The sequence below is a fragment of the Pholcus phalangioides genome, unplaced genomic scaffold, assembly GCF_987345545.1.
Source record: "Pholcus phalangioides strain wild (caught in Gottingen) unplaced genomic scaffold, Ppha-v1.0 ptg000004l_1, whole genome shotgun sequence".
Taxonomy (NCBI): domain Eukaryota; kingdom Metazoa; phylum Arthropoda; class Arachnida; order Araneae; family Pholcidae; genus Pholcus; species Pholcus phalangioides.
Window position 1 is genome coordinate 25,674,748 of NW_028301597.1, and position 16,058 is coordinate 25,690,805.

General features: G+C 36.0%; 1 protein-coding gene across 1 annotated transcript; it reads right to left on the minus strand.

Moving 5' to 3' along the window:
• Nucleotides 1-1,654: 1,654 nt before the first annotated feature.
• Nucleotides 1,655-8,023, minus strand: LOC149086986 (uncharacterized). The gene is made up of 5 exons (XM_089231830.1): nucleotides 7,888-8,023; nucleotides 4,640-4,783; nucleotides 4,408-4,518; nucleotides 2,887-2,993; nucleotides 1,655-2,087 (listed from the first exon to the last, which is right to left on the minus strand). The coding sequence occupies exons 2-5, from the start codon at nucleotides 4,757-4,759 to the stop codon at nucleotides 1,754-1,756; spliced, it is 672 nt and encodes a 223-aa protein (XP_089087956.1). The 5' UTR covers nucleotides 4,760-4,783; nucleotides 7,888-8,023; the 3' UTR covers nucleotides 1,655-1,753.
• Between the last annotated feature and the right edge of the window lie 8,035 nt (nucleotides 8,024-16,058).

Genomic DNA, 16,058 nt, shown 5'->3' on the forward strand with positions numbered 1-16,058 from the left:
AGCATGGCTAAGCGGGAGATAAGTCTGTGAGTAGCGAGTGGGTGGAGATTAAGTTCGAGTTTAAGATCGGAAACAACTAAAATATGACCAGCAGTTGTGAATAAAGCGGGCAGATTTATTTTGGATAGATTCAAGTTTGTCTATGTTACTAGAGGTGTGGGGGTCCCAGACCTCAGCTGCATAAGAAAGAACGGGAGAAATATAAGTTTGGTAGCAGAGAAGTTGGACGAGTAGAATGTTTGAGGTTGCGGCGAAGGAAAAAAGTTTGTTGAGGCATTTCTGTTAGACATAATTGATATGATTATTCCAGCCGAGATTATGACTCCCAGATATTTAAATTGAGAAACTTGGGATATGGTTAAATTATTGATCGAGTATGAGAATTCGAGAGGAAGAGTTTTACGAGTAGCTCTCACATGAAAACTGTTTTAGATTGGTGCTGATGTTGGCACATGCCCATTAACCTATCTGAGATGGAAACAAAATTACATTGGAGAATTTCTTGATCAGATCTGTTATTAATAGATTACACAATCATCAGCAAAAAATCTAGTGGTGTAGTTGTGGGTTTCAGGGAGGTCGTTTATATACAGGGTGATTATAAAAAAAACTATCCCGACATATGGGCCCCTAACTATCATTCCATTCACAGAAACTGAATGAAATTTTGGCATAAGGTATTTTGATGTATGCGCTCAAGAATGATATAGAAAACAACAGTGTCACTCTAACAGTTACGGTTACAGTGAGAAAATTTCGAAAATATCAAATGGCAACACCAAGTTTTTTGTATTGGAATGTGATCTCCATTGTGAAAAACCCTAAATAGCATTTGAACGGCAACTGCAGCATGAAAATCACCAGCAGTAGATAGGCTAAAAGTGAGGACAACCAATAAGGACAGAGAAGCAGCATAAAATAAAACATTTTATTGTGTTTCACAAATTTTCCACATGACCTTGTGGAGGACTAATCAGGCTGGGATCTCAGCCGAAGAAACGGTGTGACGAATGAAACAAACATTAATGCTCTGGTGCACGGCAAAGTCCTTTTTACTTTTTCCTTGCCTAGCTCCGGGGATTTTCGTACCATTGACGAGATCAAAATAAACCCCTCCGTGAGAGAACAAAAAGACCCCTCCAAGAGCGGCAGGTCACGCCCACTGGCGCATAGGTCTACTTAACCGGAAAAAATAGAACCGTTCTTATCTCACTTACCAACTAAATCACTTGTGCACTTGCCAACTAAAGCCGTGTAAACGGCCCTTATCGTCTGCATACATTGTATCATACTTGGCAACTAAAAATTAAGTTACCAATTAAAGCACTTGCCTCGTGTAAACGGGCCTTTATACAATTCCAATTAGTTGCCAAAATCTTGTATTTGAAGGGGTTGGATTACTATCTTTAGCCTCTAATGTTTTAAATGAAAAATAATTTTTATTCTATGAATAGGCAAGTAAAAGGCCCCAGAATGTCAAATTTTAGAATAATAACTCTATTGATAGTTCAGCCTTCTTGAGTATAAAAAATTGGAAAACACTACACCCACATATGACTGAACTGCACTTACCATATAGAAAACAGTGAATAAAATAAAGGAAACAAATGTTGCACTTAAATACAAAATGAACATCAAGAAAGTGGCATGTTATCAGTCATCTATATTTTTATGCGTACGTTATTTATATATAGAGTGAAATACACACAAAACTTGTGCATAAAAACTTTTTCAAATCCCATAAAAATTCTGTCTATAATAGGTAATCTGTGTCATAATCGTCTATTTCTAACCTTGAAGAACGTCTTACAGGTGTAGAATATGCAACTGAGTTACGTCTTTCAACTTCTATGCCATAAATATTCCCTTCAGAAACAAGAGTGTTTTGAAGCAGCTTAGAATGAAAAGCTGACTTTGATGAAGCATTACTGCTCTCAGAATGCACAGGTCGGTTGGACTGAAAACTAAAACTTGTATGAGCTGCTGCTTCTTCTTCAGTGTTGCAGACTTCATCATTTTCTTCCAGTATGTCTGGTATATGTTTCTTTCTTTCATCATAGGAAACTGAGCTAACACATAAGTTTGAACTGAAAAGCATGAAAATTATATACAGTTAAAGTCTGATATAATGAGTGATTTGTAAATGATTGTCAAAGAGCTAATGTAAAAGATACAAAAAACATTCGTTTGTGGCAAGTTGAAAATCAAAAAGTGTTTACTATAGAAATATGCCCCTCTTTCCTTTTCTATCTCTTCAAGAATTAAACTACAGATGGATTGTTACCACTTATTACCACACTCCTCATGAATATTACTCTGCAGTACTTCCAAAAGGTGGGCACATAAAAGTCAAATTTTTTCACCCTTCTTCATATTCTTAGGTTTTTTCAACATACATACAGGAAATGTAACAACATCATTTGGCTTTTATCACTTCCAGTGACTGACACACCATCATTTTTCACTGCCAGGGCTGTGATTGGAACTTACTGTTCTTAAAGTCGCTTCCGAACAACTGGACAAATCACGCTAAGAAAACTCTTCCAATTATTGGAAACATGACAATGATGCAAAGATGCATAGGAGTCCAAAAAAAAAAAGAAATGTTTTATGACCGGAGAATCCTAATCATGCACTAATACTAGAACAAAATTATCTAAAAAAGATTATTATAATGTCAAGCAGGAATTTTCTACAATTTAATTACTGATAAAGTTAATTTTTTCTAGGAAAAAAAATATTCTTTGATCCTACAAAATTTTAGCTGACGCCTAAAATTTATTTATTTATTCATCAATCCCTGCCTTATTTGCTTAATGGTTCTTAATTGCAAAGAGTGATTATAAACAATGCATGAATTAAATATGGAGCAAATTAATCACTTACGATGAGAATTCTTCAATATCAAGGTCGCTATCATAGTCCTGGTTTAGTTCGCTTATCTGGTGAGAATCAACATCCTGATTGAAAATTTCATTATCAGAGAAAGATGCCTATATATTCAGGAGGAAAAAAATAGCATGTTATTTTGCAGAACACCTATATATATGGTATTGCTAGAGCCCAAAGTTCACAAACTGGCCAATCCAGTTGACCCGAAAATAATGAGCATCATTAATTATTGCCAAAAAAGTAGCCAAAAGTGAGCAAAGTTTCTGTTTATCAACGAAAAATTGTCAATGGTGGAAAATGAAGTTCTATTGCAAATCACAGTGGATTAAAATGTCATTCACAAAAAACCCCCTTTTTTTTTATGAAAAAGTTCACAAAAACAGTGTAAGAAACATGTGAGATGAATATTTATTAGACAATAATTGATTTTTCAAAGGTTTCAACTGGCTGATGTAAAGATGAATTCAGGCTAGAAAATTCAACTACCTCTGCAGGGAATCAAACCCATGTCCTCTCATTCGCCAGGTAAGCGCACACATTAGACCATTACAAAGGTAACAGAACTTCTTTCTGTAGAGCTCATGTGCACTGAATGGGACTGTACATGGACAGCTCAGGCCAAAGTTCACAATTGCTGACACTGCCACCAGATGGCGACTTATACAAAGATGGTGTCATTCTTCACTATTCATAAGATGATTTCAACAACTGGCTGATGAATTAGGAAAGAAAATTCAACTGCCTTTGCTGGAAATCTGGTGGCAGTGTCAGCAATTATAAGCTTTGGCCTGAGTTAGATCTGACAGTCCATGTACAGTCCCGTTCAATGCACTTCAGCTCTAAGGAAAGAGATTCTGTTGTCTTCGTAATGTAGTGGTCTAACATGCTCACCCAGCAAGTGAGAAAATGTGGGTTTGATTCCCGACACAGAGGCGGTTAAATTTTTTTCTCCTGGATTCATCTTTACATCAACCAGTTGTTGAAACCTTCATATAAATAGCAAATATCTGAATAATTGTGATAAATTATATTATGATTATTATGACTACTGTGTGTAGTCAATGAGAGAAAAAATGGGAAGTTTTATAAAAAATTTGGGATCTCCAAAATTACAGAAATGACCCGTAAAATACAGGTCATATGGTCACAGATATACATACAAGTTTCTAGCTCGCAAGCGACAGAAATACAGCATGTTTGGTCCATGAACTGAAATGTTTGAGCACCCCTGCCTTAAAATTTTAGAATTTCCTTTAAGAATTTTGAAATTTTAAGTAACAGCATATCATTTGAAAACTTTTTCTAATTGAAAGTATGTTTCTAAAGTCAAAGATATCTGCTGTGCCAACAATTTGGGACAGCCTGTATAGCCTAAATATGTGCCATAGCTAGGTTCAACAAAATTCTGTGCAAGAGAAATATATAGCAATTGAAACTCTGAATAGATTTTGTGAAACAATTGAATCAATTATTTTCAGCAAAAACCAAGCAAAACATCTCATGAGAAATAATTACTTCTCCTTCTCCACCACCAGGAAATGATTCACTTGGGACTTCCTGATTTTGCATTGCATTCAGTTTCTGCACATGTTTACGACAATCTGATGCACAGCCAACACCATAAACCTGAAAAATACAAACAGCAACAGTTAGTTCTCACCAGCAAAGATCAATTGGGATGAAGTCAGGATTGATAATAATCAAATTTCAAATAATTTTGCTCACTCAAAACTAAAATTTATCTTACTTTTTTGACTGATTGTTTCACTCCACATACTTTGCAGTTCCATTTGTTCGACTTCTTCACCTGATGGACCTGGAACAAGCCACATTCACAGCAGCAAAGAACATTGAATTCTTGAGGCATTTCTGCTCAAATATGGAACTGCAGCTGGAAAATAACAAGCAGTAGTGATTAAGGGGGACAAAAAAAGCATTCATTTTCGTGTCCATCATAACATTTCCTATCCAGACCTCTTGCTGGATAGCAGGCACTGCTGGTGAATATACTGCATCCAATGCTCAAAGTCTACTTGCAAATCTACAGACTTTCAGATACCACTGTAACAAATTGACTGGGCTGTCATTTGGTGGGCTAGCCAGCCATAACAAATACCTATCCTTTTCCTCGTAGATGCAACTTAACTTTCTTTCCATAAATCAACATCTCTTCATAGAATTAGTGTAGTATACTACCACTACTTAACCATGCATGCATAATTGGGTGCCCACAGCACAAGTCCATAAAGAGACCTCTATGTACGTTTCCTTTGTAGAGGCAACTACAAATGATTTGTCTTTCCAAAAATCATCATCTCTACATTGTATCTGACTTCCTGTATATCTTGTATAAACAGTGGGGAGTGACATCATCTCTGAGCACAAAAGTCCATAACTTTATTGCTACTCTGCTATAATCAAACCATGCATACACCTTATTCCTCTGAGGTACAGCAGACTCTTAATAATCCAGCCATGCATTAATCTGGCATTTTCTTGCCGCGGTTCTTTTGTTCTCTTACCAAACCTTTTTTCACAGGAAAAACATTATTCGTATAAACATGTTCCACAAATACGTGGATAAGATAAAAAAACAAAGACAAACTAAAAGGAAGACATATGAAGAAAAAAAAACAGCATGTGCTTTGTGTGTGGCCTATATGCCCCCTACAAACATCTCACCTATGAGGGTTGTTCAGGGACACAACTAGTGGGGAGAAGGCAGGTCTGGTGCCCCAGTGTCGGACCACAGGGGGCACAAATTTCATTATTAACCCATTAACTGCCAAAATGTTTTTTCTAAAATTTTTGGCCAGATAAGTTATATATATATATATGCACAAAAAAGTTGTAAACGTGAAGCACGTAAAATTCCAAAATCCCTAAATGGGGATTGTGGCAGCTAATGGGTTAACTTCTCCTTTAACAATGCAAAGGGGTGCCAAAATGTGTGATTGCCCTGACTGACCAAGCACCTAGTTGCGGTCCTGGGGTTGTCGACTCCTTGTGGATGTGGAGAAATAGAAAATGTTGCATACATCCACTGCTTAGAGGAAAACAATACCGGCCAATAATCTGTATTGTAACCCGCCCATCAGGTGTATATGGTTTAATTTTTTTTGATTCAATTAGATCCTCAGCCTCCTTCGTTTTTGTCACCATAGTGATGGTAGACTGAAGTTGGATTTCTGTAGTTCCCAACTTCGAGGTGCGAATGCAAACAGATTTCCCCATTAAAAAATCTTGCCACAGAGAACAACAGGCCTACAACAATACAATTATTCAATCATTACACTTCACTCATAGTTACAAAACTTGATGGTAGATATAAGCACTACACGCAACAAGCATTACACAGAAACAAACTTCACGTCAGGTTCACTTCCTGTATATCACATACATATACAGGAAGTGAATATCCATACATGCTGGAATGTGTGTGTATCATATATATACACACACACATTCCAGCATGTACCAATTTGTTAGAAGTTCCGCAGAGGAATATGGATGAGGTGCATGTCATTAATTCTGAATCTCCATCGATTCTGCAAATATTTCACTCATTAATTCTGAATCTCCATCGATTCTGCAAATATTTCACTCATTAATTCTGAATCTCCATCGATTCTGTCTTTTTTTTCTCTCATGAATTCAGAATTTTCACCGTCTCCTTCGTTTGTGATAGTGCCTTACCTGCATAATCTGTTGTTTCTCTAGTGTTTGCAATGTTGTTGCAGTCGAAACAAAAGCATAAATTATTAACTTACTCTTGTTCAGAAAAAGGTGATTATTAAAAAGCTTCAGAAAAGGTGGTTGACCTTGCCAAGGAATATGCCCCCTGTACAACCCTGGTTGTGTTCCTCCAAAGGAATAATAGTTACCAATTTCACTTTTTTTTTGTTGTTGTTGTTAATGAAAAGAAATGTACAGACTAAATGATGATATAGATGAGTTTAACAATAACGTAAAATCATTTAAGCAAAAATTTATAAAATGTACGATATCCTAGATTCATACATAAGGTTCAGTTCATTTTTTGCTTTATACAGTGTTTTGTTCATAAAAAAATTTGCCGTACAGTGGTTTAAATAGTTAGAATGCATTGTTTTTTTTTCAAAATCTTTCCAGTATCTCCTGGTCTTGTATGTGCCACATTACCGAGAGTCTAATGTATGTTTAAGGAATCTTTTTTAAAGGTTTAATTAAATCTTTAAATAAGACTGACCATGACATAAGTCGGTACAGACTCCAGCGTCTAATGAGACAGCCCTTGCTATATATATGGCTCTGCTCCCACACGCCATGGTCGCCTTTAGGGGGCGGTACATGAGGCTTTGCACTCGGGTGGCAGGTGAGCTCATGGCCGCTGTGGTGGTCGAGTGGTCATAATGACGGACTCGCATCGCGAGGATACGGGTTCGAACCCCACCATCGCCATAGTGGTGGTCGGCTGAAGTTGGTTTCCTGTGGTTCTCAACTTCGAGGCGCAAATGCGAGCCGATCTCCCCATTGAAAAGTCTCGCCACAGTGAGCAACAGGCCTACAGCGATTAATTATTCAATCATTACACTTCACTCATAGTTAGAAAAACTGGTGGCAGATGGCAGCACTACACATAACAAGCATTACACAGAAACAAACTTCACGTCAGGTTTCACTACACTTGCACACACATTCCCGCATGTACCAATTCGTTAGACGTTCCGCAGAGTAATATGGACGAGGTACAGGTGTGGTATAGTAGTAGTAGTAGGTGAGCTCGTGCTGACCATGCCTCTGGATGTGATGGTAGCATTAGAATTGATCGAGTGAATAAAAATAAGAAATTTTCTTCGTAGAAATGATTCAGGGCAAAAACATGGCACTTCATCATTTTATCAATAAATAAATACAGTAGTCTATGTGTGAAATATTGAAAATGAATAATGAAATATTTTAATGAAAAATGAAATGGGGGGGGGGGGAATTCACACTTCACACAAAAATGTTTACCGGTTAGAGTTTAGCTGGATCAAACCAGCCCGTTGAATATCACTATTTATTATGGAGAAAACGCCTTCAATCGAGTGCGATAAACCTTGATATTGTGTATCTATAAGATGTAAACAGAAAAACCGAAAAAGAGCGGGAATCCTTTAGTCGTTGCCAAATCTTAAAAACCAATTATGCAAGAGGGAAAAATTAAGAATATTGAGCTGACCATATTTCTCTCAAGGAAAATACGTGAAATCATTATCTCGAATACTACCACGAGTTGCATATTACTAGGATGACCATACGTCCCGTATTTCCCGGGACAGTCCCGGTTTTTTCTGTTTTTCTAGCCGTCCCAACTTTTTGGCAAAAGTGTCCCGGTTTTTCCCGTATTTTACACGAAGCCTACTTGAATTTTTATTCTTTATTGAAGTCAAAGATTGACATTATTTTTCAATTCATAAATTATTTTATGATACATCTATATATGAGTCTATAATCTCCCACATTTGCCTTGGTTTGGTAAACTTTTTTCGTGGAATACATTTTAATCCACTTCAATTTGCAGTAATGCATCATTTCCCGCCATTGTGATTTATCCGTAATTTCAACAATATTTGGCAACTTAGTTTGGTTTTGGCGTCGTTTTTGGCGATAATTGGCGATGTCCCGTATTTTCCCGTATTTGTAATCCTAATGTCCTGTATTTCTCTCGAGGAAATATGGTCAGCCTACATATTACCCATAATTCCTCAAGAATTATACCTATGATAACCCTAATAAGATGTGGAGCGATGATATTCCCTAAATTATTAATTTAGGACATTATATGACATTCATGTCATATATATAGCCATCTGGTGGCTCGTCGTCCATGAGCTATTAGCTGATCGGTTCACCGTCCATTGCACGGTTCCGTTTGGCACATATAAGCTCTAGCGAAGGAAAATCTCTATCTCCTCTGTAGCTTAGTGGTCAGAGCACTCGTCCGGCAATCGAGGGACCCGGGTTCGACTCCTGGTAGAGGCAGAAATGAGTGTTTTCCTTCCTTAAAAAAATTAACATCTCAAATAATAAATATCTTCACAACATCCAGTCTTCTGTATATCTTGTATTGTACTACCCAAGTTGTCGCCTGACGTTGAAATAATTTCAGCATTAATGAAAAAGTGATAATTCCAAAATTAATGAAAGAGATAATTCCAAAATTAATGAAAGAGATAATTCCAAAATTATAATTTTGATTAATTAAATTCATTATTAAATAATTCATAATTAAATTCATTAATTAATGAAAGAAACAAACCCAGAATTGATGAAAGTAATTACTCTAAAAGTAATGAAAGAAATATTCAATAAAGGAAATAATTCCAGAATTAATGAAGGAAAATTCAAGAATTGATGAAAGAAATTTTTCAGCATTAACGAAAAAAATTATTCCACATTAATGAAAGAAATGATTCCAATATTAATGAAATAAATAATTTAATCTTTCTTCATCTTTAGATGAGTTCTCTATATATTTTTTTAATATTTAAAACGCAATATTTACCGAACTGTACATTTCCATGGGCAAACGAGCTTGTTTTCACCGAGTCACGTGGTTTCCTTGCATTAGATGTAGCCGCCGTCGCGGCGGCTGGATGCTCCCTCCAGTAATAGTAAGCTCGATGGGATTGTCCCTATATCGCGCAATGCCACTACCGATCGTGTTATCGTAGCAGTAACCACCAGGTGTTATTTTACGAATATATTATACTTTATACTTTATTTCTATAATAATACTTTAATATTTACTTTATTTCTCCTCGATGGTTATATTACAATTTCCGTTAAGTAATCTGTAAAGTTTAGCTGATGGCAGTTACTTTTTTTTTATCCTTGAAAAATATAATAATCATAAATATAATTATTTGCGTTATTTATAATTATCGAAAAGAAAAATATCTTCAAATTCATTTTTTTAGTTCAATGTACATGTCAAAGAAAACATTGCATCTTTATCTTTTCCAATTGTTGACAGATTTCACAGATCCTCTGATCAGCGCAGATAAAACAAGAAAGATTATATAAATTGTAATTTATGTACGTGTTGATAAATTTATATGAACAGTTACTCATTGAAAAGTTTTGCATTTCCATTTAATCAAACGAAATAGCAGTTAAGTAAATCATTTATCTCGTGACAACCAGTAATGAAAATAGGCCTAAGGTAATTTTGAAACACTCTCTGAAGGTTCATTAACAAACATTTTAGATAATTTTGATGTTTTCATCCGGCTATGCTAATGCAAGTGTATTGGTGACGTATATATCAAATTCATAATCATCAGTGGGGTTTTTTATTTCTGAATTTTTAAATTGTACACTGCTGTCTTCTTCAAAGGAGGAAAGCGCCGTTAGCATAAATCTAAAAAAAAAAATCATTATTTCCAAAAATGTCTACTACTATTACTAAACCAGACAGGCACCTCCTCCATACTCCTCTGCAGAACCTCTACCGAATTGGTACATGTTGGAATGTGTGTGCACGTGTAGTGAACCTTCCGTGAAGTTTGTTTCTGTGTAATGCTTGTTATGTGTATTCCTGCCATCTGCAATCAATTTTTTAAACTATGAGTTTTCTTTCCTCAACTCATAGAGCGTGAAGTGCAATGAATGAATAATTATAACGTTGTAGGCCTGTTGCTTTCTGCGGCGAGACTTTTTAACGGGAGATCTGCTCGCATTTGCGCCTCGAAGTTGGGAACCGCAGAAAACCAACTTCAGCCGATCGCCACTGCGGCGACGGTGGGTTTGAACCCGGATCCTCGCGATGCGAGTCCGTCACTATGACCACTCGACCAATACAGTAGCTCCAAATATGTCTGCATGTTGTTATATATCTCTCGTTTTCTAATACATTTCCAAAACTTCAGATCTGGTTGTTTACGTCCTGAATGTGCGGTACGGGGTAGAGGTGTGGTGTCGTGTTGCAATTTAGCATGTGGTAGTCACAGGTGAGACGAAAAGAGGTGTTATCTTTCTTTTTCACAACATGGATCGTGACGCATACTGCGAGTTGCTGGGTCGAATAATACCAAGATCGAGCCATGTGGCCAACTCGTTCTTGACGAACGCGTACTGTTTAGGAGTGAGCCGTCGGGACTTGCATTGCACAGGGGAATTTTCCTGAGTGTCGATGTAATGTGGACGTCGTGTTTGTGTGGATCGACTTTCAGGTTGAACGGTCGGGTAAGCGACGGGAATTTTTTCAAAAGCGAATGAAATTCGGAATTCTCGGACAAGACAGGCGAGATTTGTAAGTCGACTTGCTTACCTTTTGTTGACAGTTCTCATTCGTGTGAGGCCCATGCGTTTAGGTACCTGACTGCGTGCGGGACATGTTTTTTGAAAACTCGGTGATTTTCACAAGTGGGTATTGAATAAAAATACTGTATGAAATAAGGAAATCCAGTGAAATTTCTGAAATATCTCTAAAACTTTTTGAGATATTCTAAATTACGTCCTCAAAATTGGCTCATTTTCAGTACTTACTCTAAACATTGTACACTAAAAACCCACACAATTTACTTGAATAGTTTTGATCATGTATGTTTCTGTTGTCTGTGCAATGAACCAAAAGTTTTAAGATACATAAGATATTCTCTGAGATATATGACAGTTTTCGTGAAACAATACGTGAATTTTCACAAAAACATTCAATTTTTTGAATGTTTTACAAACAGCTATAAAATATTGAATTCTAAACATATGACAAGATCCTAGTTCATTGCACAGCAGACGTTATCTGTAACACTGTTGAATAATTTCATGGGAATATCTTGCATAGTTTTTGGGGAATTAGGTTTTAATTCGCCAAGGTTTAGGTTAGGTTAGGTTTTAATATTAGGAGGTTATAATTTAAATCGCGCGGAATAAAAAGTAACGAAAAAATGAATCTTCAAAAAACGCGTTAGAAAATTGTTTGTTGCCTTCGAAACCATTGTTCCAGATGATTTAAATCAACCATAACTTTGTTGTTACTTACTGCATGTATGTACAAGAATGAAATAGTTTTGGATTCTGTGTAAAACATTCTTCCAGATAAATATATAAAACCATTTCCGACAATTTTCGAAAAAATCACCATTTGAACATAGTCAGGTACCTTAAGACGGCATTGCACTGGACCACAGGTGTGTGGGTAAAAGAATAAATCCATCTCTGCGAAAGGAACAGTAGCGCAAAACGAACAAGATTTACTTTTCAACTTAGAACATCTGTGCTGTCGTAAAGTGATACACAAAAATTTCAAGAATGAATTTAAATCCTCTACAAAATGAGCGGTCCCTATCGTTCGCCGTATCAGATGTAAGAGATGAAGATCTTCCTTCTCTAAGTATCAGGTGCCAGTTTTTCTTGATTTCCGCGAATCGATTCTCTTTGTCGAGGATTACAGTGTTTTTTGGGTGCTTTGTCGTCCCTTTTTAGAGCAGCGATTCAGGAGGGTGAACTAACTCTGTGCACTCCATCTCTGGGGATTCATCCCCAGCAGAGATAGTTCAACCCCTGACACATTTGTACCGGCTAGAGAACCTACATGAAGGTTTCTTAATACTGCCAGGTGACCCAAGTCGACGTCGAGCCACTAGGCGTGCGATACGTTCATTTGGCTGATTTTCACAGCTCAACACCTTGCACCCATACAGCGAACAATGAGAACCATGGAAATTCGATAAATCCAGTTATTATGCGTAATCACTGGCTATTATGCATAGTTACCAACCATTGTTGTAAGTTTAATAAATTTTGTTTCTCACATTTACTGATGGTTGTGTGTAATCCCAGCTCGTAATGGTAAATATGAAATATCGACAATAAATTTACCGGATAATTTTGCTCAAACTTCAACCTAGGATGATGGATTCGATTGGTGATGTTGCTTATGTTTAAAAATGTCGATAAACGTGGAGCAACTATGCAATTTTTTATGCATTTGTATGCATTAAAACTTAAAAATGTCGAGATTTTCGAATGCATTTTGCGTATAATCTGGGCTATAGTTATCAAAAAGGTTATTCGAACTCACCCGATATGTTAACAAAGAGAGGAAATACTAATACATTTCATGTGCATATGCAGTCATACCTCGGCTAACGAATATAATTCGTTCCAGAATCTCATTCGTTAGCCGAAATACGATTTCTCATAGGTTTATATGGGAAATTGTTAATTAGGTAATTTTTTAATTCGTTCTGGGTATGGTCAAAAATTTTGAAAAAAGACAAGTTTTATTAAAAACTAAGAAACACTGTAAAAAAAAAAAGGTGAAGACTGAGTAAAAGCCACAGAGTAATAATACTATAGAGTGCGCGCGAGGGGTTACAATGTGAAGCAAAGATCTGGAGTCACGTGACTCCAGTCGAAAGGCTGGTCAGGGAATCTCGCTGGCAATGCTTTCCTTATGGCTACTCGTATGGCGATCTACACGCGCTGCCTTATTTTTGATTAGAATGGCCAACACTTGCGCAGCTTTCGGATGTTCTGAGCGGTTTAGGGAAGGGGAACCAGTATCCTTTCACAAGGGAATACTTTTTTGCTTATTCCCCTTCTTATAAATTAAAAATTGGAATATTAAATTGACGATTCAATGGATTTCTGACGTAATCTCAGTTTTTAACGACTCCATTTTGGATTTAATTCAATTAAAGTTCCAAGTTTTGGTAAAATTCAAATGTCATGAATCATTATTAAATGTTTGAATAGAATTTTTGGCAATAAATGATTGAAATTGTGTTTTATGAAGTTTTAACTGAAATATACGTCTCCGCAAGATTTGGCGAGATTTGGCGAGCTAGTGAGTTCATTCGACTTTTGCTCAACTTGGAAGAAAATATGCTTTTCAGGAGGAGAAATTTATGAAAAATATTCTATTTAAATAGAATGTGAGGAAAACTCCCCCCCCCCCCCTCTAGACAATTGCAGTTTTGCATAAAAGTGCATAACAACCTCTAAAAATAATAGTATTTTTACCCCTCTTCACACCTGAGATAAAACTATTACAGAAAAGAAATTTTTTTATTCATTAATTTATGTTTGTTGTATGTGAAATTGCCGCTTCAAACAAGAAAATTAATTATTCAATTGATTTTTTGAGTCAATATCTGTACTAAGACCAGTGCCGTCTTAAGGCATGGGCCCACCCGGGCACGGCCCAGGGGCCTCGAGCGAAGAGGGGCCTCACAAAAATGAGATCTGGTTGAAATTTTCGACAAGTTGTTTGCTAGGGCCTCAGAAAAACCAATTGGCCCGGGGGTCCATGATACTCTTAAGACGGCCCTGACTAAGACCTGAAGTCATATACTGTGTACCTCAGATGTTATCTTGAAAAAGAATCATTCTAAAAACGATTTAATACCTTAAATTAAGATTAACATATGCATACTTTTGGAGCGAAGAGATTACATGTGTTATATATATATATATATATATATATACACACTTTAAATTATTACATATATACTCTACATGGAATTTTAATTCTTATAATTTAGAGAAATTGATGATGAGATTCTGCAATTTTCTTGAGTAAAATCTATTTTAATCCTGAAATATTATGTAAGTGTTTACAGTTTTGTGTGATGAGGTTATAAAAGGTTTTTCAGGAATGTTAGAAATGAAACTTTTTCTTATTGTTTGAATATTATTTCATGACTGAATATGGTATGAGTGTGAATGTGTTACATTACATAACATAATATGATGCATTATAATTAATTATACATTAATTATGAGTATATAGAGTAATTGTAATGTTCTGGAAAGATATATTTTTGTTTTAATAACCCCTAGTATAAATAAATTTTCGAAATTAAAAGCGACAAAGTGAATGAAGAGAATATTTAAAAATATAAATGAATTAGGCTTTACAACATATACGTTGTTCCGTTTTCCAATATTTGTTTATTTTATAGACTTTATTTTTTCAAATCTGATACTCCCTAAATATTTCACATAAAAATGAGTGAAATTCATTGAAAAAATGAAGGAAAGTTTTCATCAACTTGATCGAATTGAGTCAAATTTCGTTACAGCAACATCCTAGCTTCTGCGAAAACGCGCCAAATGTAATAGCGCAGAACCTGTTCTTTCCCCGACAATACTGCTCATCTTTTCTTCACGTTCGACAAGTTTTATGAATAGCGTGCGCGGTCTATTTATATCTTAAGTCTATGGTAAAAGCTGAGCTGAACATCTTTACAATTAGATGTAAGAGAATTTAAAGCAAGATGAGATGCAGGTCAAAATAGTGCCGTTTCATCCGAGGTGATAACGTGAATTTATCCGCTCTTATCCCCCTCTTTGTTATCAAGATTACACCTTCATGGGGGTGGGAGAACATGTCGGGTACCCGTTGTTCGTTGTAGCTATTGTACTTGATGTGTCCATTGGCTACCTAACCAAAGTAAAAAAAAAATCGTACCAGAGTGATTGTATTACATTATTACAATCAGTACACAGTGGCTTCATAAGCGAGATACATGGGTGAATCTTGCATAACTCGGAAATAAGGTATTTAATTTCCAAAATATGAATAACGTAGACTTTATCAAAACCAAGACGGTACATTCCTGTATAATATACTATGTATTTTACTCCTGAATTTAAATATCCTGTAAAAAGTTGAGAAACTTTTAAGAAAACTTTTGAAAAAAATAAGCTGCTATTTCCAGGAGCTATATCTATGAGAACTTGTGAAACCACGGGGTGTTTTATCTTGATTGACAGTAATCCCCCTATCGACATGGGGGAGGGGAGGGGAAAGAAGAGATCGGATGAAACGGGACTATTTTGAACTAAGGATGAATCGGGAAAGGACGAAACGGTCAAAGCCTCCTAGAAGTAGTATCTAGGAGGCTTTGAAACGGTACCTAGCCCCATAGTAAGAACCACTGGTATGCTCCGTAAAAACGTTAAGAAATACGGATTTAGTTTATTCTGTTTAAAGTCGTTTGCATTTACCATAGTTTATCACCTGTCATCAGGATTCGTACTCATTTTCTTGAACAAATTTCTTTGATTTTTCCAGTAAAATTTAAAGAAAATTTTAGACACTAGGTAATTTGTATATTAAAAAAAATGGTGAGTTTGTTTTTTTTTTAATAAAAAAGAATTTTATTGATATAAACCAATTTTTTTCCAACAAA